We start from the raw sequence: 22,468 nt of genomic DNA, 5'->3' as shown, positions 1-22,468 counted from the left end.
TTGATTGATTGATTGATTGATTGATTGATTGATTGATTGATTGATTGATCGATCGATCGATCGATCGATCGATTGATTGATTGATTGATTGATTGATTATTTGATTGATTGATTGATTGATTGATTGATTGATTGATTGATTGATTGATTGATTGATTGATTGATTGATTGATTGATTGATTGATTGATTGATACTGATAGATTGGCTTGTCGCCCCAGGGCAACCCTGAGCCTATGATAGACGGCATACAGTGGAAAGCTAGATTATTTTTCACTGTCTGCGGTTTTTAAAAGGAGCTGCATGTCTACTGCTTTTCAAGGACCTTCTACTTTCTCGCGCAATAGAAAACCTACCATTCGAATTGTCTAAGCATGCAGTAGTGTCTCTGGAAAGCGAGTAGACATGTTCAAACTGAATTTTTTTATCTGCATAGTCACTCCTTAAAACTGCAAGGACGCCGACAACGGTGAATACTGGACGCGATGGCAAACTCGGAGACAGTGCATCGCTACTCCTTTCCGTCCAATGTGAATTCGTTCATTTGCACAAGGCCCTTTTCGACATGCGCTAGCTGAAACCAAGAAAGAAATTGCTATTTCTCGTAAAGTTAGCAGACATGCATAAAATGCCACTGCAGCTAATGCAATATTCCATCCAAGCAAAATAACTCTCCCAGCTCGGCTTTTTTGGTTATGTGGTCGTAGACGGATTTGTTGTACCGTTTCGCCGTGGAGCGACGCCACATGTCATTCTTGCATTGGCTTCAAAGCCAAATTGAATATATAACTCTTTCTTGATGGGATACTGGTATGTTCGTACCCATCCACATGACGCAGAATTTTCTCATTATCACTTCCATCTGAAGATATATTCCGAATGGCAGACAGTCTCTTTGCCGTGCAAAGAGACTGTCTATTTAAATGATCAAAATATGCAATACCATGTATTAGCATTCACGGTACTATGAAATGTAGGTGTTGTAAGATTAACGTTAGACATGCGAATCATAAAAATATTGATCTTGTGAGCGAAACAAATGCTTCACAAAGAACGACAATTTTTATGCAATAAAATAACTTTGAGAACAACAAAAAATTTGACAAGCACACAATTACTATTTTAATCATTATTGACCTGTAAAACACGGTCCGCGTACAGGTCATGCGAGCGCACCGCAACTTGCATGATGTCCCACCTTTGTGGACATGCGTAGAAAGTCCATAAGAAGGCATGTGCGCTTCCGAAGTAAACAGTTGGAACTTAACGCGATGGATTGCCGTTTCTTTGTCTGCCCCTTGTTAGCGCTCTTAAGGCTCCCAGTATGACAGACCCGCTAGCCCGAATCAATGTGTTGGTCAGGTATGAAAACCCGAAAATACTTAAAAATGAAATTTTGAAGAACGGCTTGTCAAAGTCTCTCAACTCCAATCTCTCAACTTTACAATCTTCCTAAGGAGCAATTTGTGTCATGACAAGTTACCATCCCAAGAAAAACTCATGAGTCATCCTCCACTGCTAAGGTGGATGACCAGCGAAGCTGCATAGCAAACGATAAAGCGGTGATACAGAATTTTGAACAAAGGAGCACACATTCATTTTTATACATTCGCGTTCATTCGTGTTATACCCTCGTTATACACTTTCTTTATATACGAGGACTAATCGGAAAACTTTGTTCCTATTGTTTTATTAGACAAAATAAGGTACACACAGGCAATTACGGATATACATACTATCCTAAGTACCTTATACTATTTTGCCCACATAGCCCCCCCCCCCCCCCGGCCTCATCGCAGCACTAAATCTGAGATATCCCTGTGGTAGAATTCATCCGGCTGACTGTGGAACGACCGTCGGAGTGCTGTCTTGGCTTCATCGTTGCACATGAATCAACACCACCACCTCACACTTGTCAAAGCGAGACACCTTTCCCCACACATGGGCTGCATTTCCGTTGCATTTCGATCGGCGTTCAATCCTCGCTCATTAGAACACGCATCACACTTCGCTGCTTGTGCGCCGTGGACGTATGAGCCACAACTGACAGCAGTGCCATGCCTCGGAGCTACCAGCAGATAAGGTTGGGCCAGTCCGAGAAAGGTCCGCCGCTGGCAATGGATATGTTGACCTCACATTTACAGCTGCAATTTGGCTAAAAAATTAATCGCAAGGTCTTTCTGATTCACCCTCGTACATTCGTATTTTCATTTCGCGATATATTCAGCTAGAGAATTTGAGACCGAAATCTCCGCACCGACTGGCAGTGTTATTGATATCGCAAAATGAAAATACGAATGTACGAGGGTGAATCAGAAAGTTTTTGCCACTAATTTTTTAGCCAAATTACCGCTGCAAAGGTGAAGTGAACATATCCATTGCCAGTGGGTCAGTGCCGTAAGCGCCTTCGCAGATGAAGGCTGACATGATGAGCGGCCACGGATCCAGCTGTAGAAGAAGACGATGACGACGAACGCGCGAACAATGGCACGAGCGTGTTGACGCGGTTAGGGCGAGGGGGGCCAACGAGCCAGCTGTGGAAGACGACGATGACGAACGCGCGAGCAGTGGCACAAGCTATTGCTAATGTTGATAGTCTTTGCTCGCCCACATGAAATCTCCCGGAACCCTAGCCATAAACAGATTCGCTGTAATAATAGAAACGCTGTCGCACAGGAAAAAATAACAGTTCTTGCGTGATGACGTCCTTCCCAGAGCGAATTCGCATGCAAATAACAAGTTTAGAATGCTGTCGTTTCGAGAGTAAAATTTACAAATTCCATTGTTAGCTTTTATTGTACCACATTGTACCATATCATATTATTGTATCAATAACAGAAACTGCAAACGCAAGGAATTCCAACGGTTCGGAAAGCAGGGAAAAAGTGAAACCTGGAATGATTTATGCTTAAATAACAATAATTTATTGCATGTCTTTATTATCACAGGTGTGGCTTTTTACAGATGCAATCAGTAAGGAAAATTGTCAGTTCAGAAACCGCAAGGAAATGCTGTACAATACTTATTTCGCATGCAACAAACATTGCTCCAAAAAGTGCTACCACTACTTTCGGACTTCCATACGATATTTTGAAGAAGATAGAAATTATCTTCTGATAAAGCTATATTCTATGTGTAAATATTGGAACCATTATGTACAAAGCATGAAAATGAAAATGTCATCCTTTCAGACTGTCACTTTCAGTTCCACATGCATAACTACATGTTATGTAACTGGCAAAATTCACGCCTTTTCTTTTATTTGGGGCTCTGGCACACCTTCGCAAGTTACCCACACACAGCCAGAAGATAGAATTGCCTGCTCTTCTAGATATGCAGATGCACTTAATTTATTTTACTTCTGCAAGCTACATCAGCAGTGAAACCCATTTGCCTGATATAGCTTCACAGCCGAAAGGCGAATTTCCTTGATTCCACTTCACACCGCTGCAAGGTTGAGACGGCTTCACATAGAGCTGTCTCCTCGGTATGTTCTATGCCGTAAAAAAGCTGCAAAGACAAAAACGGAACATCAGCGCTTTTCTTAATGTTAAAATTAAAATGTCCTTAGGTAGCATATCTTGAAATGTCCAAAGAGGGAACAAGCCGTCTCAGGGCTTCAGTTTCGCAGCTCATCAAACACAGACGACAGGAATAGGCGTTCAATGTTCTATTGTGCTCTAAAACTTTGATGATGAAATACCAACTGGGCCCGAGGTTCAATTTTGGTGTGTCAAGATAACAGGTGATTAAAAATCTGGTACCCAATTTCAAATTCCAGTGCATCAAGCTATGCAGCTGAGGTATGTTCATTCTACAAATGATAGCAATGTGGTGAGCAGAGGCTCTGTCCACCTGAATAAAAATGTAAACAACTGCACAGTTTAGCGGACATGGACTACGCTGTCTCGAAGCACTTTTAGAGTTTGCTAATACTCTGTGCTATGCTTTTCAAAATTCGACACCACATTTAGATAACACTGAAGGAATTGCATTTCAAAATGTGCCATGAACAAATTTGGCTCGGTATAATCGCCATGTTGAAAAGCTCCTCATGGAGACCTAATAAAGCAGTTAATTTCGAGGGAAGCAAAGCACATGATGAACGCAAACCAATTTGGCACAATCATCCATATTCAATTCTAGCATGACGCGGAATAAATTAGACAGACTTGCACTCCTATTTAAAAATTTCCCATTTTTTCGTGTAATGGAACCTTGTGCACGTGATAGCTCGCACTATTTGTAGGCCAATTCTTCCCCACGGACACAAAGCTGCAAGTTTATTATAGTTTGTTGCGGGAGAGCAGGTCGCCGAGTGGCAAACCTAAAGAGTCTCCTGCAAGCGTCGAACATTCGTCCCTCCCCAACATGATGTTCTCATAAGACCTGTAACTACCACAGAGCAACCTACTACCACTTACTGTCGCTGGTAAATTTATTTAATGATAAAGCGCCTCGTGCAAGCAGCCCAATGTTTCTTAACGGAATTTTCGAGTAATTTTAAAGCATTTTACTATGCGCTAAGCGAATAAATTGATTATGATTATTGCAACACATTTTTAAGCAAATGCAGAAAGCAGAAAACTTGGTCTTATGGGAGCTATTCAGTGGTTTCAGGAAATAAAAGATGGAGAACATGAACCAAGTAACACTGGTCTTCGACTGATTTTACTTGTGAACTGACCGATTACAAGCGAATGTGAGTGCATAAGGTGTATAAGAAGCTGCGGTCAGTCACTATACTCATCACGAGTATCTTGTTCATAGGGTCGTTGACGCGGATAGCAATTTTTTATTTTACAGTGCAATACACGGGCTGCACGCATAACAATAAGCTTTTCTTAATACAATGCGCATCTTGTACGCTACAGCTTTTCACTTTTATAATTCCCCGAAAATGACAAAGGTAAACTTTCTCTTTCATACTACGAACATTTTGTCGGTAGTGATACGCAGGCCGTCTGATAGTATCATCTTCCGCCCACGATCTGTCATTTTACCAAATCAAATTGATCGAAAACCTGCGTTCTCTTGCTCCTGTTTACTTTTTATAGGTTCCTAAAGGCACAGTAAGTATCTAAAATTGATTACTCCCACCGCTAGGCACACATCCCAAGCTCCAGTACAATAGTTGATTAGCTATATATAACCTGAAATTCGTTGCTTTCTATTTGCTTTTTACATCAGGGCACATGTCGCAGTCAAGAGATTAAAACGTGTTGGTATTGAGGGCATGTTTAATTAGTACTCGTAGCAATGATGAGCTTAGGCGCCACCACTTGGATGAAATTCGTCCCCGAAATCTGCCAACCAAGCACGCTAGCATTCCACAGAAGTTCGTCCAAATTGCACAAAGCTGGCTTTCTGGGAAAATAAACAGAACGCCAATGTATTTCATCATTCAGCTTGTGGTGCAATGAATCCGAAGTGATGCAAGTTAGGCGGTATGCCTACTAAGTCTACGAGTACTGAGCACTCTTTTGCTCCATTTTCGCGCGGCCAGCATGTGCCCCGAAGTAGTAATCCAGAAGTTGAGTCAGTTAACTTTGTTTGCGTTGGCCAAGCTAACATCGCGATTTTCACGCAAGTTATCTTCACGGCGCCATGCATAACTCTTCCATCTTGGACAGAGGAATTGTGATATTCAAGTCGTAGAAATGCGACTAGCACGGGTTACATGTGCCTGAAAATAATTACACAAGCCTTTTCCCTCATCGGAATGCTGCTGCAGCGGGCGCGTAACAAGCCTTACACTCAGAAGCGGAACACCATCGTCACTTCCCCACCACGGTGGGACGCTGGCGTATTTTCATCAATCTGTAAGTCTTGAAGATAAGACCACTTATGACTATTACAACGTGGCACGGCTGGTCTACTGGTCACCGCACTGTTCTACTTCACGAACTGGGCCACTGCCCGAAACAGCGTGAAAAAGACGTCCAACACTTCGTCCGGGAACAGCTTGACAAAGAGCAGGTAGAACTTGTCCGGCAGAGTCATGGACCGATAGCAAGGCCGGGGCCTGGTGTCCATGACCGCGAAACTCATCTGGTCCACAACTTCCATGGGATTATCGCGCGTCAGTATGTCGAACATGCCGCCCAGAAACTTCGCCCAACGGCCCACGCTGTCCTCCGGGATTAGACTCCGGGCCTCCTCGGGGAGGAACTTCAGGTCCGCCTCGACGTACTTCGGGCAGGCGATGTTCTCGAGCATGTTTGTCCTGTGACAAGGCACAATAACACGTGCATATCATTATGGAAATTCTAGTAGAAGAAGACGACAATACTTAATAAGCGTATCGATGTTTTGCAGAGGGTCTTTCATCCGGTAAGAAAAATGTCATTAAGATACGTGATTCTACCAGCCCTTTTAGATATTTTTGTTACATTTTTAGCTGCCCGGCACTTCGTCTTCTTCTGAACAGATCTACTTGTTCTCTGTTACACACTGTGTGTGTGTGCGCGTGTGCGTGCGTGTGTGCGTAAATGTGTGCATGTGTTTGTGTGTGTGTGCGTATGTGTGTGCGTATGTGTGTGTATGTGTATGTGCGTGTGGGTGTATGTGCATGTGTGCGTATGTGCGTGTGCGTGTGGTGTGCGTATGCGTGTGTGCGTATGTGTGTGTGTGTGCGTGAGCGTAGGTGGTGTGCGTATGTGTGTGCGTGTGTGTGCGTATGTGTGTGTGCGTATGTGTGTGTGTGCTTGCGTATGTGCATGTGTGTGCGTGTGCGTATTTGAGTGTGCATGTGTGTTCGCGTGTGCGTAAGTGTGTGCGTATGTATGTGTGTGTATGTATGTGTGTTTGTGCGTGCATGTGCGTATGTGTGTGTGCACGCGTATGTGCGTGTGTATGCCTGCGTGTATGTGCGTGTGCGTGCGTATGCGCGTGTGCGTATTTGCGAGAGTGTGCGTATGTGTGTGCGTGTGGGTGCGCGCGTGTGCGTATGTGTGTGTGTGCGTGTGTTGTGCGTAACCGTTTGCGCCCCTCCCCTTGTATGTGCGTATGCGTATGTGCGTGTGTGGGTGCGTATGTGCCTGTGTGCGTATGTGCCTGTGTGCGTATGTGTGGGTGTCTGCGCGTACGTGCGTGTGTGTGCGTGTGCATGCGTGCGTGTGTGTGCGTATGTACGTATGAGCGTGTTTGCGTGTGCATATGTGTGTGTGACAATGCATGTGTGTGTGCGTATATGCGTATGTGTGTGTGCGTGTGCGTATATTTGTGTGTGCGTGCGTGTGCGTACATGCGTGTGTGCGTGTGCGTATGTGTGTCTGCGCGTGCGTATGTGTATGTGTGTGCGCGTGTGGGCGTATATGCGTGTGGGTGCGTGTGGGCGTGTGTCTGCGTATGTGTTGTGTGTGTGCGTGTGTGTGCATGTGTTTGTGTGCGTATGTGTATGTGCGCGTGCGTATGGGTGTGTGCGAGTGTGTGTGCGTGTGCGTATGTGCGTGTGTGCGTGTACGTATGTGCGTGTGTGCGTGCGAGCGTGCGTGTGCGAGCGTGTGTGTGTGTGTGTGTGTGCGTACGTGCGTATGTGTGTGCGTGTGTGTGCGTATGTGCGTATGTGTGTGTGCGTGTGCGTATGTTTATGTCTACGTGTGTGTGCGTATGGGTGCGTATGTGTGTGTGTGCGTACGTGTGCGCGTGCGTATGTGTGTGCGTGTGTGCTTGCGTATGTGTGTGCGCGTGTGTGTGTGCGTGCGTATGTGTGTGTGTGCGTATGCGTGTGTGTGTGTGCGTGCGTGCGTGTGTGTGTGCGTACGTGCGTATGTGTGTGCGTGTGTGCGTATGCGTGTGGGCTTGTGTGCATGTGTGTGTGCGTACGTGCGCACGCACACACACATGCGTGTACACACATGTGCGTGTATGTGTGCGTATGTGTGTATGTGTGTGCGTATTTGTGTTTGTTGGTGTGCGTGTGCGTATGGGTGCGTGTGCGTATGGGTGCGTGTGCGTATGTGTGTGTGTACGTGCGTGTGTGTATGCGCGTATGTGTGTGCGCGCGCATGCGCGTGTGTGCGTGATGTGTGTGGGTGTGTGCGCGTGTGTGCGTGTGTGTGCTTATTTGCGTGTGTGTGCGTATATGTGTGTGTGCGTATGTGTGTTCGTGTATGTGTGTGTGCCGCTCCCCATGTATGTGCGTGTGCGTATGTGCGTGCGTGTGTGCGCATGTGTGTGTGTGCGTGCTTGTGCGTATGTGTGGGTGTGTGCGTGGGCATGCGTATGTGTCTATGTGCGTATGTCTGTGTGCGTGTGCGTATGTGTGTGTGCGTGTGTGATTGCGTATGTGTGTGTGCGTGTGTTTGCATATGTGTGCGTGCATGTGTGTATGTGCATGTGTGCGTGTGTGCACGTATGTGTGTAGGTGTGCGTGTGCGTATGTGCGTGTGGGGATATGTGCGTGTGCGTGCGTGTGTGTGCGTGTGTGCACGTATGTGTGTAGGTGTGCGTGTGCGTATGTGCGTGTGGGGATATGTGCGTGTGCGTGCGTGTGTGTGCGCGTGTGTGCGTGTGTGTGCGTGTGTGCGTATGTGTGTGGGTTTGTGTGCGTGTGTGTACTTGCGTGTACGTATTCGTGGGTGTGCATGCGTATGTGCGTGTGTGTATGTGCATGTGCGTATGTGTGTGTGCGTATGTGTGTGCGTGTGTGAGTGCGTGTTTGTGTGTGCACGTGTGTTCGTGTGCGCATGTGCGTATGTGTGCGTGCTTGTGTTTGTGTACGTGTGTGCGTATGTGCGTGTGCGTATGTACGTGCGTGTGTTTGTGTGTGTGTGCGCGCGTAAATGTGTGCGTATGTATGTGTGTGCGTGAGTATGTGTGCGTGTGTGTGTGGGTTTGTTCGTACATGAGCGTATGTGTTGTACGTGTATGTGCGTGTGTGCGTATGTGTGTGGGTGCGTGTGCGTGCGTATGTGTGTGTGCGTATTTGCGTGTGTGTGTGTGTGTGTGTGTATCTGTGCGTATGTGTGTGTGTCTGGGTGTGCGTATGTGTGTGTGCGTATGTAAGTGCGTGTGAGCGTGTGGGTGTTTGTGTGCGTGTGTGTGCGTGTGCGTATGTGTGTGTGCGTATGTGTGTGTGTGTGTGTGTGTGCATGTGTGTGTGCGCATGTAAATGCGCATGTGTGTGTGTGTGTGTTCGTACGTGTGTGTGCATGCGCGTATGTGTGTGCGTGCGTATGTGCGTGTTTGTGTGCGTGTGTGCGCGTTAGCGTATGTGTGTGTGCGCTCGTGTGTGTGTGTGTGTGTGTGTGTGCGTCTGAGTTCGTGCGTGTGCGTATGTGAGTGCGTGTGCGTATGTGTGTGTGCGCATGCGTGGGTGTGTGCGCGTGTGTGTATGTGTGTGCGTGCGTATGTGCGTGTGTAGGGGTGCGTGTGCGTATGTGTGTGCGTGTATGTGTGCGTGTGTGTTTGCGTGCGTGTGTGTACGTGTGTGTATGTGCGTGTGTGCGTGTGCGCATGTGCGTGCGTATGTGTGTGCGTGTGCTCGTGCGTGCGTAAGTGTGTGCGTATGTATGTGTGCGTGCGTATGTATGTGTTCGTGCGTGCGTGTGCGTATGTGAGTGCGCACGCGTATGTGCGTGTGCGTGCGCGCGTGTGTGTGCGTATGTGTGTGCGCGCATGTGCGTGCGTGTGCGTATGTGTGTGTGCGTGTATGTGTGCGTGTGTGTTTGTGTGCGTACGTGTGTGTATGTGTGTGCGTGCGTGCGTGTGCATATATGTGTGCGTGCACGTATGTGTGTGTGCGCGTGTGCGTATGTGTGTGCGTGTGTGTGGGGGTGCGTGTGCGTATGTGTGTGCGTGCATGTTTGTGTGTGTGTGCGTGCGTGTGTGCGCGTGTGTGCGTAAGTGTGTGCGTATGTATGTGTGTGTGTGTGCGTATGTGTGTGTTCGCGCGTGCATGTGCGCATGTGTGCGCGCACGCGTATGTGCGTGTGTGTGCGTGTGTGCGTATGTGTGTGCGTCTGTGTGCATGTGGGTGTGCGTATGCGTGCGTGTGTGTGCGTGTGTGAGTGTGCATCTGTGCGTATGTGTGTGCATGTGTGTATGTGTGTGCGTGCGTGTGCGTTTGTGTGTGTGTGTGCGTGTGTGTGCGTGTGTGCGTGCGTGTGCGTATGTGTGTGTGCGTGCGTGTGCGTGCGTGTCTGTGTGCATGTGTGTATGTGCGTATGTGTGTGCATGCGTGTGCGTGTGTGTGCGTGCGGGTGCGTATGTGTGTGTGCGTATGTAAGTGCGTGTGTGCGTATGTGTGTATGCATGTGTGTGTGCGCGTATGTGCGTGTGCGTGCGTGTGCGCGTGCGTATGTGTGCGTATGTGCGTGTGTGCGTGCGTGTGTGCGTGCATGTGTGTGTGCGTCTGCGTATGTGTGTGCGTGTGTGTGTGTGTATGTGCGTATGAGTGTGTGTTCGTACGTGTGTGTGCGTGCGTATGTGTGTCTGCGTGCGTGTGCGTATATATGTGTGCGTGTGCGTATGTACGTGTGCGTGCGTGTCTGCGTGTGCGTATGTGTGTGTGTGCGTATGTGCGTGTGCGTACGTGTGTGTGCGTGCGTGTGTGCGTATGTGTATGTGCCCCTTGTATGTGCGTGTGCATATGTGCGTGTGCGTATGTGTGTGTGCGTATGTGTGTGTGCGTGTGTGTGCGTATGTGTGTGTGCGTATGTGTGTGTGCGTGTGTACTTGTGTGTATGTGTGTGTGCGTGCGTGTGTGTGTGTGCGCATGTGTGTGCGTATGAGTGTGTGCGCGTGTGCGTATGTGTACGTGTGTGTATGTGTGTGTGCGTGCGTGTACGTGTGTGTATGTATGTGTGCGTGCGTGTGCGTATGTGTATGTGTGCCTATGTGCGTGCGTGTGCGTGCGTGTGTGTGCATGTGTGAATGTGCGTATGTGTGTGTGCGTGTGCGTGCGTGTGTGTGTGCGTCTGTGTGCGTGCGTGTGCGTATGTGCGTGTGTGCGCGTGCGTGCGTGTGTGTGCGTTTGTGCGTGTGTGTGTGCGTGCGAGCGTGTGTGTGTGTGTGTATCTGTGTTTTGCCAATGCTTTATTTCTTTCTTTCCCACACACCTACCACCTGCTCTGATTTTTCTGTTTTCAACTCAACATACATGTATACATGTTCTGGTGCGCTTCAGATACAGCTGAGCGAAGCGTATGCTTACTTCTTAACAACGTAGCAGATAGGCACAACATGCACACATAAGTCAAAATGGAACGCAATGTGCAGCACGAGCGAGAACACACAGAAACATACAAGCACAAATACGAACAGGCACAAGGACTTTGACATACGAGTGTGCATTGGTTTATAAAGTCAAGAACGGCTTTGTGACTTTGTAAACTCATCATTTTCAACAATGTACTCTGTCATAATTAATTAAGAAACCATATGTCACGGGCCATTAGGGCCTCAATTTTTCACGCGCAAATTAACATTTTACTACTAAATGCGACTAAATTATAGCGCAATTATTACAGAGTTTTCATTCTCAGTTCTGATTCTCATTCGCTGGGCAGGTCATGTAATGTGCAGATTAGATAACCGTTGGACCATTAGGGTGACAGAATGGGTACCAAGAGAAGGGAAGCGCAGTAGAGGACGGCAGAAGACTAGGTGGTGCGACGAAATTAGGAAATTTGCGGGTGCTAGTTGGAATCGGTTGGTGCAGAACAGGGGTAATTGGAGATAGCAGAGGGAGGCCGTCATGCGGTGGATATAGAATAGGATGATGATGATGCTGATGATGATGATCATTCTCATTTGCTGCCAACTGTTAGATAATACAGTTATACAGTTATGTTAGATAATACACTACGGATTTCTGAAACGATCGTTCGATTGCTTTCGGTCGTCGATAAACCGGAGAGATATTCTCACCGTGTTACTCCTCTGCATCAAACCATCGCTCGTAGCATCTTGGTTTCGAAACAGCTGAACAACAAAAAATTTGCGGGCCCAATACCAAGGCAAACAGATTGCATATGGCAACGTCTGTTCATACCGCGAAGTAAGATGTTCAGGAAAGCCAACTCTGGTGCTCAACAATGGGTTTGGTCGGTTCCCTTAAGGATGCAGCGAACCCCCTCGAACTCAGCGCGCGCCGAACGCCGTCATGCTTAACCTTGTAACTAGGACTCAGCCCTAGGGCGTAGCCCCTCTTATCCTTCAGAGTGCTATCCCCTATCCTTCAGAATGCAGAGAATAAGCGGCGCCACGTGGCGTCGTGGTTTGATAATAAACAGTCAGAGCTTGACAAGCTGCTATTACGCGGCCGAAGGGGGGTGCACTGCAGAGCACAAGCCAACGACAAGAAAATAACCAAGTTGCATATCAGTCTGACTGCAAAAAACGCTCTTTGCATTGCTTAATAAGTGTTGCAGACTTAAATCTATTGCTTTCAGTTTATACCGATTTGTCTCGAGCGGCTGTCATGCTACGCAGTTGTCCCGCTACGCTTTGTTATTTGTCATGGCTTCAGTCTTGAGCTAGCCCACGTTGGTTTTCCTGCGATTTGTTGAAGTCGAAGGTGATTTTTCGTCGCGCATTTAATGGTTTTAGGTTGTTAAGTTCGTTTGATGGGGGATTGGCGAAGTCAATAACCGTTTCACTCTCGGATGACCATGAGGTTATGGTAAACACATTTTCTCGGTGGGTCACCTACGATTCAAAGGTCGTTCAATGAGTGGAGCAAGAGTGTTCCTAAGAACTGCTTGCATGTTCCTAACGACCTTAATGCGAAGCGGAATGTAGATTAGGGTAAAGTTTCCGGTTATAGCACTTTTGTAGGACCGTTTCCTTCTCTTTTAATGTTGTTCCCTGCCACGTTAGTCATCCATACCTTCTTTTAAAATAATCAAATAATCTAGCAAGAACTTAAATGTACCCGATGCTTCGCTTGTAACTTGTAGCTGAACAGGTTGTGGCATATGTATAACGAACGCTTCACGCGAATTGTTTGCACGGTTCTGAAAAGGAACCAAATTTCGCCGCAAACGCTTTCAAATTCACTTAGCAGTTGTCGAGCGAGAATTATTCTCAAGGGTGATGCTTGCAAGCAAACGTCAACATGTGAGTGCCTGCAACGTGAGCAGAAGCAGACGAAAAACATTTATGCACACTGATACGACGACAAACGGCACACATCGCAAGCGTTTGTAGTGGGAGCTCAAGCAGACGACCGACGGGGCGGACGCGGCGACTACGGTTGGCCAAAGCGAAGCAAACGCGCCAAATGTAGCAGTCGGCACGGAACAACGCCGAGTGTCGCCATCTGTACAACAAGTGGCACAACTGCTCCCGCGCCGCATCAAAAAGGGAGCGCTGTCACCAAATAAGTGGGTTCTCCTGTTTACCTCACTTCGTGATACCTACATTCACGCGATACATATTGTAACCGTCAGGTGTATGCAGCGCTAAAATGCACTTCTGCTATCACAGTGCACGAAAATGAACTAATGCTCCGCTATATCGTGTGTGCCCTCAACAAACGAGTGAACGACCGTTCTAATCAGGGACTCACCTGTACGCTGTCGGTTCTACGGCTGCAACGTCCACGCCTTCGTCTTCGCATTCCCTTCGGAGACCGTCCACTAGCGAGAGCATGGCGTGCTTGCTCATACAATACACAGTCATCCCTGGTATGGTTGCTCGGCCTGCGGTGTGACAACAAAACCACGAGCAAACTCAGGCGAGCGTGAAACTAGGGCCATCGTGCACAGCGCCCAATGTCTAAGTAGATTTACATACACAGTTGGGTCATGACATATTGTACGCGGTTAACTTAGGGATTTAAAGGGTCTGCAGGTTCCTCAGGCTGCATTAGGAGCAGCTTTTATGTACAATCCTTTTATGTGCATTCGATCCAGTTCGACGTAGCAAACAAGCCATAGAGTTTGATTCGGTTACCAGAGTGTGGCGCTAGTGTCTATGGGAACTGCAAGCAGAGCAGTTCAGCCAGCAAGGGAATGATGGGTAATACATAGATTTGCCTAAACTTCGTCATTCTTGCTTTAAATGGCTTCTTGACTTTGCAAAGGGATCATTTTTAAGCAGGTACTGTGTTATAAATAATTCAAATAAGCATTGTTAGACTTGCCCGAGGGTAGGATTTAAACACAGGACCTCTAGCACAAAAGCCCGATATTCAAACCATTACGCCACAGATGCATGGACAAGTGTAATTACTGCAATTAGCAGCGATAATGCGTGCTTGCGGAGTCTTATTACTCTCTGCATTAAAAAAGTATAAAATGCTTTGCAATTTAGGCCAAGATAAAGCGCAATGAACGAACCCACAGGAATGTCGGAAGCCCCAAGCACGTACTTCAAACAAATCCATCATTCCCATGGTGGCAGAACATTCGCCTCGACAGAGTTCCCTCTAGTAACTGTAAGAAATTCTATGAAAGAAACCAAATTCATTCAATCTATGAATTTTATGATGCTGGCAACCTTCGCCGTCGACTTTTTCTCAGCATTTGATGGCTAATAAGGAGCCAGAAACGACACGAGAAATGGGAAAACGAATAAGCACACACACACACACACAGTGGTGAATAATTAGTAGCGATGCGCTTCGATTGATGATCAATGTTGTCGGTGCGACAGGGCACTCGGTAAAATGTGGCATAAGTGCACAGCTGCATAACAGCAAGCAATTGAAGAAAACAGTACAATATACGAAAATAGACACTCTGACATCTAGGGAGGCATTGACCTCTTGGCATTGAAGACGTGAAGGCTGACCAAACGAACAAGTCCTGCATACTTGAAGCTACATATAAGCGAGCGTATCAAGATGCAGGCGATCAAGGAAACGAGAACCCGAAAGCAGTGAACAGAAAAAAAAGATCAAGAGAGTACTTGTCACTAAGGGTTCTGATGACCTTAGCTTTTCAGAAACTGATTTCTGAAAACTGTGCACCTGTAGTATGCAGACTACTATATGTAGCATATCTACCGCATAAACTACTATAACTCTACTTTTAGTTGCTTTTACTTGCTACATTTGAACCTACGTTATCAATTTCTGTATTTTATTTCCTTGGATCTGTAATATATCAGCAGTATGAAATAACACATTGAAACATATGATAACGTATGATAACATATTGACTCTGCTTCACTCACAAAGACCACTGGTGACGAAGACTAGACGACCTTTTGACTTCTTCAGCAAAGGCAAAAACGCCTTGGCTACTCGCACATGCCCGAAGACGTTGACCTCGAAGATTTGTTTGATCCTCTCCATCGAATTCCATTCAACGGGCCCAACAGCAGTTATTCCAGCGTTGGCAAGCACTGCCCAAAGCACTGCATGTGAGAGGATCAAATAGATAAGCAAACCAACAAAACAGCAGACCAACCCCATGCAGTAAATAACTACGTTTTCTGTCTCTTTTTCACTACTCTTCCCATTTTTTACACCCTTTCTCTCAGCCACTCACCGGGTGGCGTCGGTAGCGCGTGCGTAGGGATGAAAAACATGTGTAGCATACGTGATCAACTCAAGCATACTAGGTGACTATTTGTCCCCGCGCCGTTTCTAAGGAGATACGAAAACATCATCATCATCTTGGGGGAAAGTGGGTTAGAAAGAGGCTTGAGCACACAAAACCGACAGAGTTCATAGCTCTATTTTTTCCTCACTTCTGCTAACTCTAAGAATAAATTTGTCGAAGCGGTAACACGCAGACATATTGTACTTTGGTCATCGCATCGTTTCAGTGTAGCATAACACATATAGTGACATATGGCAACGCCACTTCTTTAGTCTCCACAATTCCACTACTAAATGTATGCTGTATACTAGGCTTTTGCGTTATCTGCGATGTTAATTGCTACCACGCGCTTGTGACGCAGCTGGGACTTTCATCTACTTGAAATAATTGCAAGACTATGCTATGTACGCAAGTTTATGCATTCTCATTGTGCTTGTCTTCCAATTGGTAGCATTACTAAAGGTTAAGGGGACTCAGCCGAGAAGTTCTCTACAGTTAAGATCGGGTAGCAAAGCGCTTGTGGACCTTACTTCTGGCAAGTGGTCCACAGTGGGCGAACGAAGAATGTCGCTAGAGCCAACATTTCTACAAGAAGCCTCGCCTTCTTGTAGAACAGTTGCTGCCCTGACGAAGAAAAGCTTTCTTGTCGAACGGTTGGCAACAGCAGCATTGGTAACAGTTGGCAAATATCTACAATGACACTGATAACTATTAACTGATAAGTAACGACCACTTTGCCAAATCACCTCACCATTTGATCCCAGGTCTGTCCTAACCACGTCCAGTGCCTTCTCCACCTGTTCGTCCTTGGTGATGTCCAGCTGGAGAACGCGAACGTTTGCCCTTTTGGCGAGATCTTGGGCGCCATCACTGGCGGCATTCAGGCAGCCGGCGAACACGGTGAAGCCGACGTCGGCAAGGCGCTTGGCTGCATGGTGGCCGAAGCCTGTGTCGCAGCCTGAAACAGAGATTCATTCATTCAGTCATTCAGAAATCGAGTGGATTAGCTAGCCGATGATTGATTGGTAAATATTTTCTCGCTTATTAATTTATCTAAATTTGTTATCGGTAAGCTCACTTATTCGTTGAGATATTGATTTATTTTTATTGTTTTTATTATTAAAATTTAATATTATTTATGTTTCTGTGTATGGTATCTGTTAAGTTGATTACGTGTGTTTAGCAGTTCTTGTAACCCCTTTCATTTCTGTAAGTAGACAACAACGCAAAATCATGAAGTTTCTGCATGCCCTTTTATTTGATCTGTAAACAAATTACAGAGGAGCGTTACATTTAGTCTTCGTCAAACTAACAAAGCTTTTAATTTACTCTCTACTCGTTTGCCAGCTCATTCTCATTTATTTCGGCGGAAGGTATTTAAGTAAATCTGAGTTCCTCGGTTCCATTCACACTTCCTGCGCTGTATAATAATGCGCCCGAATGTAGAGAACCGTTACAGCGTTATATTCGTTAGCTTACGTTTCTTCGCTACCACCTGCGTCCGTTTCGTTACGCTAATCCTCTTAAAATAGTTGATTTCATTCTGGATGCTTTCTTGTACAATCCTTATTTTACTCAAGATTCAACCTCTGCTAACTTGTCAGCGGACTCAGGTGAACACCGATCCAAGATTTTCTCCGTAACATCGGGAGGTCGAACAGGCGGAGGCCGTACCGCTTCAATGACAGCTCGTTTCACTGTTTCACATTGTGCCTAGCCACACCGGCTTTCTTCGAGTCAGGCTAGCTTAACTTTGCATCTGGATTGCTTAACCTAACCAGTCTGCACGTGCATTCACATCACAGACAGTCCTTCGCATAACTCTGTGTTCGCACTCTGACTTTCAATATGTGATTTGCAATGCCGAGATAACCTGTTTCTGGGCGCTCACATTGACTCGCAAAGGTCGTATCAAGGTCCTTTATCCGACAGTAATCCGAGTACCTTAGACTGAGCTCCTCGATCGCTTGTGCCGAAACGGTGGCCTGTAATCTCTGCAGGCGTATCGACGCACGAAATCCTGTGGAAAGTTCGCCGACAAGTGTTGATCATTTATAACAGGCTGCAACTGCGGCCTTCTGAATACCGTGCCATTCACTACAGCCTGTCGACATTACTTACGCTCACAAGGGCAAAATAAGTTGCTTACTTTGTCTCTTTTCTTTTTCTTTTTTGTTTACTCTCTAGCAGGTGCTGGTTACAGAACTGTTACTTATATTTCTGGATAGGAGATAGCGTCGGCTGATCCATGTGTTTCTTGCTTTCGATATTACTCACTTTTTGTCAGAAGAATTTCAGGCGCGAAATTCAGCACCTCCGCTCAGCAGAGTTATTCTCTATTTCATTTTATACGTTAGCTTTCATAACAATCATTAGTTAGTTCCTTTAGGTAAGAACACCTCTGTGTTACAAGGGTGTTTCAATATTAAATAGTAGAGCCAAGGCTTTCACTGAACTTTACTTGGGTATAGTGATCACGGCCTACTGAGCAATTTAAAAGAAACTTAAACAGCATGTACAACTTTAATCTATAAAACGAATGTTCCTGAGGCAATCTTCCAACTCCAGCTCCAACGATGGCAACTACTGTATAAGTCATACACCTGATTTTTTTTGTTAGTTCAAGCACGTCATCAGCAACACGCTGTCTAGGTATAAAGAGCGTTCTGGCAACATTTTTTTGTGAAGGAGTCACTGCTTATGTCATATTTAATTCCCGCTCTTCGGAGTCCACATGCTCAACGATACTGCAAGTTGACTCCGTTTGAACACAAACGGAGTAAACGAACTCCGCTAGAGAGTGATTGTGCCACAGAGGAGAGTACATAATGAAAACTGTCATACTCTTGCATGCATCCTCTTGATTGGATAAGGAAAATGATGGTAAAGATAGGACAAGCCGTTACGCGTCCAAACGTGACTGCCACTACTCCCTTGGGGTGTTGCGTCTGTGAAGCCGTGCATTCACTGTTTAATTTTTCTGTGCTACGCTTAACTTTTACAATTTCACACTCGTGAAAGGAAAAAATTGCCGTCCGCCCCACTGTAGCAAGAAGCTACAGAGAAAACACATGCTGGTTTGGCAAAAAAGAAAGCTTCGCCTCTGAAGAAACATTTGTACTGAATTTTTTTTTTCTTGAACTGCGAAGCTTCATGTCGGAAAAACACCACATTGATCTTTTTTTTTAAGCTTCCTGCAACAGTAGGGTGGATGGAAATTTTTCCTTTTCGTTAACTTTCCTCAACCTTCCAGGCTTCCGCTGAGCTGGCTTGCCGAAGTAACACCCGGCATGTAAGAATGGCAGTGGCTGGAACCCGTTGAGTGCTTTTTTTAGCTCGGCGCGAGATTGAAAGGCAGCAGCTTCTTTTCTAGTGAGTTTAGGTACGGGTCCGAAATAGCACGATATTACTTTCTCGCAACGGTGACCGTATCGTCAAACAAAGTTCTCGTAGAACTCGACGCAACTCGTTCTTGCAAGGGCAAGGCGTGAGGTTGCTTGGAATGAAGGCGCAAGCAAAAACACCGTCAAAGGCAGCACCTTCGGGGGCAATGGCTCAACACTGCGTACCGTTCAATATATATATATATATATATATATATGGCATGATCGTCGTCGTCCCCTAAGGCTGAGCGCCCCCGGGGCCGACGACCAAAGCTCCTTGGCGAAGTTGCCCGCGAAAGGGGGACGTCGAACGGCAAGGTTCCGTATTAAACGCGCGCGCTCGCCGGTCTTCCGCTGATGCTATCGCGTCCGTGCCGCCGGCGCCGCGGTGACAGCGGATGGACGCGATAACGCATTAGAATTTTCCCGCCCAGAAAAAAGGCAATGCGAGTGATCGACGCGCTGCTTTGCTAGCTCCTTTCTCTCTCAAGCTCAGGTGGTGGTATACAGTGATGGCTCGCTTACGTACGAGGAAGTGTCAGGCTTGACATCAATAAAAAAAAGAACGCTAAGATAACTCGACAATCGATTTCAGATTTCGAGCAAACTTTGAGCTTTTCACTTTGCAGGAGCGTCCGTGAAGCTACTGTCTCTATAGTATATTATTGATCGATTGATTGACTGATTCGTTTATTCATTCATTCATTGACACAAATAAAAGCAGCTACTGGCTAGCGGTTATGCGAAGCGCCATGGAATTTTCCAGATATCGCCCAAGGCTTGGCATGCCAGTGTTTGCGCAATGCGCCCACACTGTAACGCGGTCACGGAAACTGGAACGTTGACGCTGAACCGTGCGGTGACGTAGCATTCTATCAGAACCTTATACCACAAATTAGAAAACGTTTGCAAGAATCTGTGAGAACTTTGGGTGTCTCCGCTTCCCTCCCTCTCCCTCTCTTCCGCTTTAAAGCCATTTCTTTGTGAATTTGAAAGGAGGCGCCATCTCGTGGTTGCCCATGCTATGGGAATCAATCTCGTAGTGTGTGTCGCCACCAAAGCGGGGCGCCACTGTCGCTGTCGTAGCGGAGTGGAGACTGGTTCCGTAACTTGAGATAACAATGACGGCTTGTTGGGGGAAAATGCGGCCCTCTCACCAGCCTCAGCAGGGCTTGGACAGTGCCCATAGAATCCTTTCCCCGCTAATTTGCTTGTGTCTACAAGTCTTCCGGTATTGCAGGCGCCTTTTCTGTGAATATCCGCATGGAAGAGGGAGGTTCGTAAAACAGAGCCTTTATCTTTCCAGCGCCCGGGACCCAGACTGACAAGTTGATCAGCCTTTGCCGGCGTTGCGGTGATAACGCAGTGCGATGTGACCTAGCACATTTGCCCGCGATTGACAGGGCTATTTTTGGGAGTATTACACCTCACACTGGAGTGTTTTACGCCGCCACGGAGGGCGGGTCAAAACATCCCAGTCATACCCGAGTACAATATAACAAGACAGAGAAAAAAGAAAGGAGCCTGCAAGAGCTAAAAATGAACGCACGTGAAAACATATAAACAATTAAGACTCAGTGGCCTTGCGCAGAGGCTTCACGTAAACGGACTTTCATCTTTTTTATCCTTTTTGGTTGCGCCGTCAGCACTTTAGGACTGGCGATCAAAATGACGATAAGTTCCACGAAGGTATAATGCGAGCTCTTAAGCATCACGAAAATAGTATTTTATACTCTATGAATCCAACTGAATTCTAACTAAGGTTATCTTCCGCAAAACTTCCTGGAAGAGCTTACACGTAAAAAAATTCGGAATCACTTGCTTGACAAAACTCATATTGCGCTAAATTCAAAGAAAGTAAAAGATTTAAATATTTTCTTTCATTTATGTTTGCAGTCAGTGCAAAGGTCTACTATACTGTTAACTCTATATTCCATCGAAGACCTTGGTAATTCAAGTACATAAACGATGGATTAAATATTTTAAACAAAGAAATGATTGCGAGGGCCACCGTAGTCAGGGACTCCAGACTAAGTGGATGCCCGATGTGCGGAGAAAGGACAGAAAGGACAGTGTATGACGAGAGTGGTAAGGTAAGGTACAGCATATCTGGCGAAACAATAAGACATCTAAGAAGGAAGAGGTGATGCGCCAGACTGACGCTTGAGATGAATTGCTGACAGTTTGTGAGTCTGGGTAATGCGCATTCTTTGGAGCCTTTTGACGTCACCTCGCGGCATTCTAAACAATCTTCATGAAGTGCTTTTCGTCGCCTATTATGTCAAAATGGTAAACCTCAAATTAGCATCAACTTTCTCATAACAAAACGGCAACGAATACGATTAAACCGCTTCCGTACAGTTTGCAAGAATGTCACTTTATTTCCAATACGAATATTACGTAAGAGCCTACGAGTTAAGCTTGAAGATGATTTGTAAGCAGCGATCATTACACTGTACAGCGAGTTTTGCGAGGCTACGAAAGAATCTCAGTGCACTACACGACAACAACAACAGCAAGAAAAAAGCTAACGCCAAGAGCCGCTCACCCGTCACCAACACCGCCTTGCCTCCCGTCTCGACGGATCTCCTCAGCGTCTTGTTCCACAAGAAGCACGCCAGCCAGTAGCTGGCCACGAGCGTGAGTATCCACGAGCCGAGGAAAACGGCCGCGTCGTTCAGCAGAGGCACTCGCACGCACAGCAGGTGCACGGGTAGTATCAGCGTAGCGGTCACGATAAGCGCCGACTGCATGCTGTCAAGCCTGGTCTTCGTCGCTTCCCAAGCACCACGAGTACGCTCACTCTCACCGGTGTTCCGAAGTCGAAAGTGGCATCGACTCCTTTGCACCGCGGCGAACTGCTCCTTCACACCGGCGCGAAAGTCTTTCGCCGGGGCGACTTCGGCAGTTTTTGTCCATAGGAAACGTCAAGGTCGCCATTGCGAGGGTAGCAACCCCGAGCGAAGGTTCGCGAACATGCGAGTAAGAAAGCTAGTTCGCAGTAAGCGAATGTGCGTCGAACGGCGAGCGAAAATTTAAGGGGGGCGGAGAGGAGAGGGGGGGTGCAGGGAGCGACCTTGGCCCTTCGACTACGCATACGCGTAACGATTCGGCGTGAGCGAACGCCGGCAGCCAGACGGAGGGGAAGAGAACTGGCGTAACAGTGTATCGGTGAGAGGGTCTGTTGATCTATCGTGATGATATTGCTGTTGAAAAACACGCACGGTTAATCCGGTTTTCTTGCAGGAGGGGGTGACGGGCGGGTTTTGAAAGAACTAGATTGCAATTGGCTCTGGTCCCATCGTCTTCGTCACGTTATCCCCCTGTGAGGACGAAAGAGGGCGTAAAAGTTTGGACAGTGACGACAGGAACAAAAGAACGAAGGAAGTGCTGACAGCTCCTTTGTGCAGGTGTAAAAGGTTGTCACGTGTTTGACTACATTTTCTTAGTGTTCTTAGCCCCTCCTCCGTCCCCCGAGTATGGTCACGCTAACCAACAGAGCATATCTGTAAGTACAAGCGCTCACGAAAATAGTGAGGGTTAAGCAGGAGAAAAAGACTTGCGAATGCTTCATTGTTTTCAGAGTAAAT

The 22,468-nt window shown here is 46.6% G+C and overlaps 1 protein-coding gene across 1 annotated transcript; it reads right to left on the bottom strand.

Moving 5' to 3' along the window:
• Positions 1–2,899: 2,899 nt before the first annotated feature.
• Positions 2,900–21,919, bottom strand: LOC126544640 (D-beta-hydroxybutyrate dehydrogenase, mitochondrial-like). Its single transcript, XM_050192083.2, has 5 exons — positions 21,427–21,919; positions 16,247–16,453; positions 15,125–15,307; positions 13,515–13,647; positions 2,900–6,224 (listed from the first exon to the last, which is right to left on the bottom strand). Exons 1-5 carry the CDS (start codon positions 21,629–21,631, stop codon positions 5,894–5,896), a joined length of 1,059 nt encoding a protein of 352 aa, XP_050048040.1. The 5' UTR covers positions 21,632–21,919; the 3' UTR covers positions 2,900–5,893.
• Between the last annotated feature and the right edge of the window lie 549 nt (positions 21,920–22,468).

This window comes from Dermacentor andersoni, chromosome 10 (assembly GCF_023375885.2).
Source record: "Dermacentor andersoni chromosome 10, qqDerAnde1_hic_scaffold, whole genome shotgun sequence".
In the NCBI taxonomy this organism is placed as follows: Eukaryota; Metazoa; Arthropoda; class Arachnida; order Ixodida; family Ixodidae; genus Dermacentor; species Dermacentor andersoni.
Note: the sequence above shows the minus strand (reverse complement) of the source record. Positions and strands in the feature narration are given on the sequence as shown.

Coding starts and splice junctions, on each gene's coding strand:
- LOC126544640 (XM_050192083.2), bottom strand. CDS start 21,631: ATGCAGTCGGCGCTTATCGTGACCGCTACGCTGATACTACCCGTGCAC. Junction 13,648..15,124: donor CTTCGTCACCAGTGGTCTTT/GTGAGTGAAGCA, acceptor GTCACACCGCAG/GCCGAGCAACCATACCAGGG. Junction 6,225..13,514: donor GTAGAACCGACAGCGTACAG/GTGAGTCCCTGA, acceptor GCCTTGTCACAG/GACAAACATGCTCGAGAACA.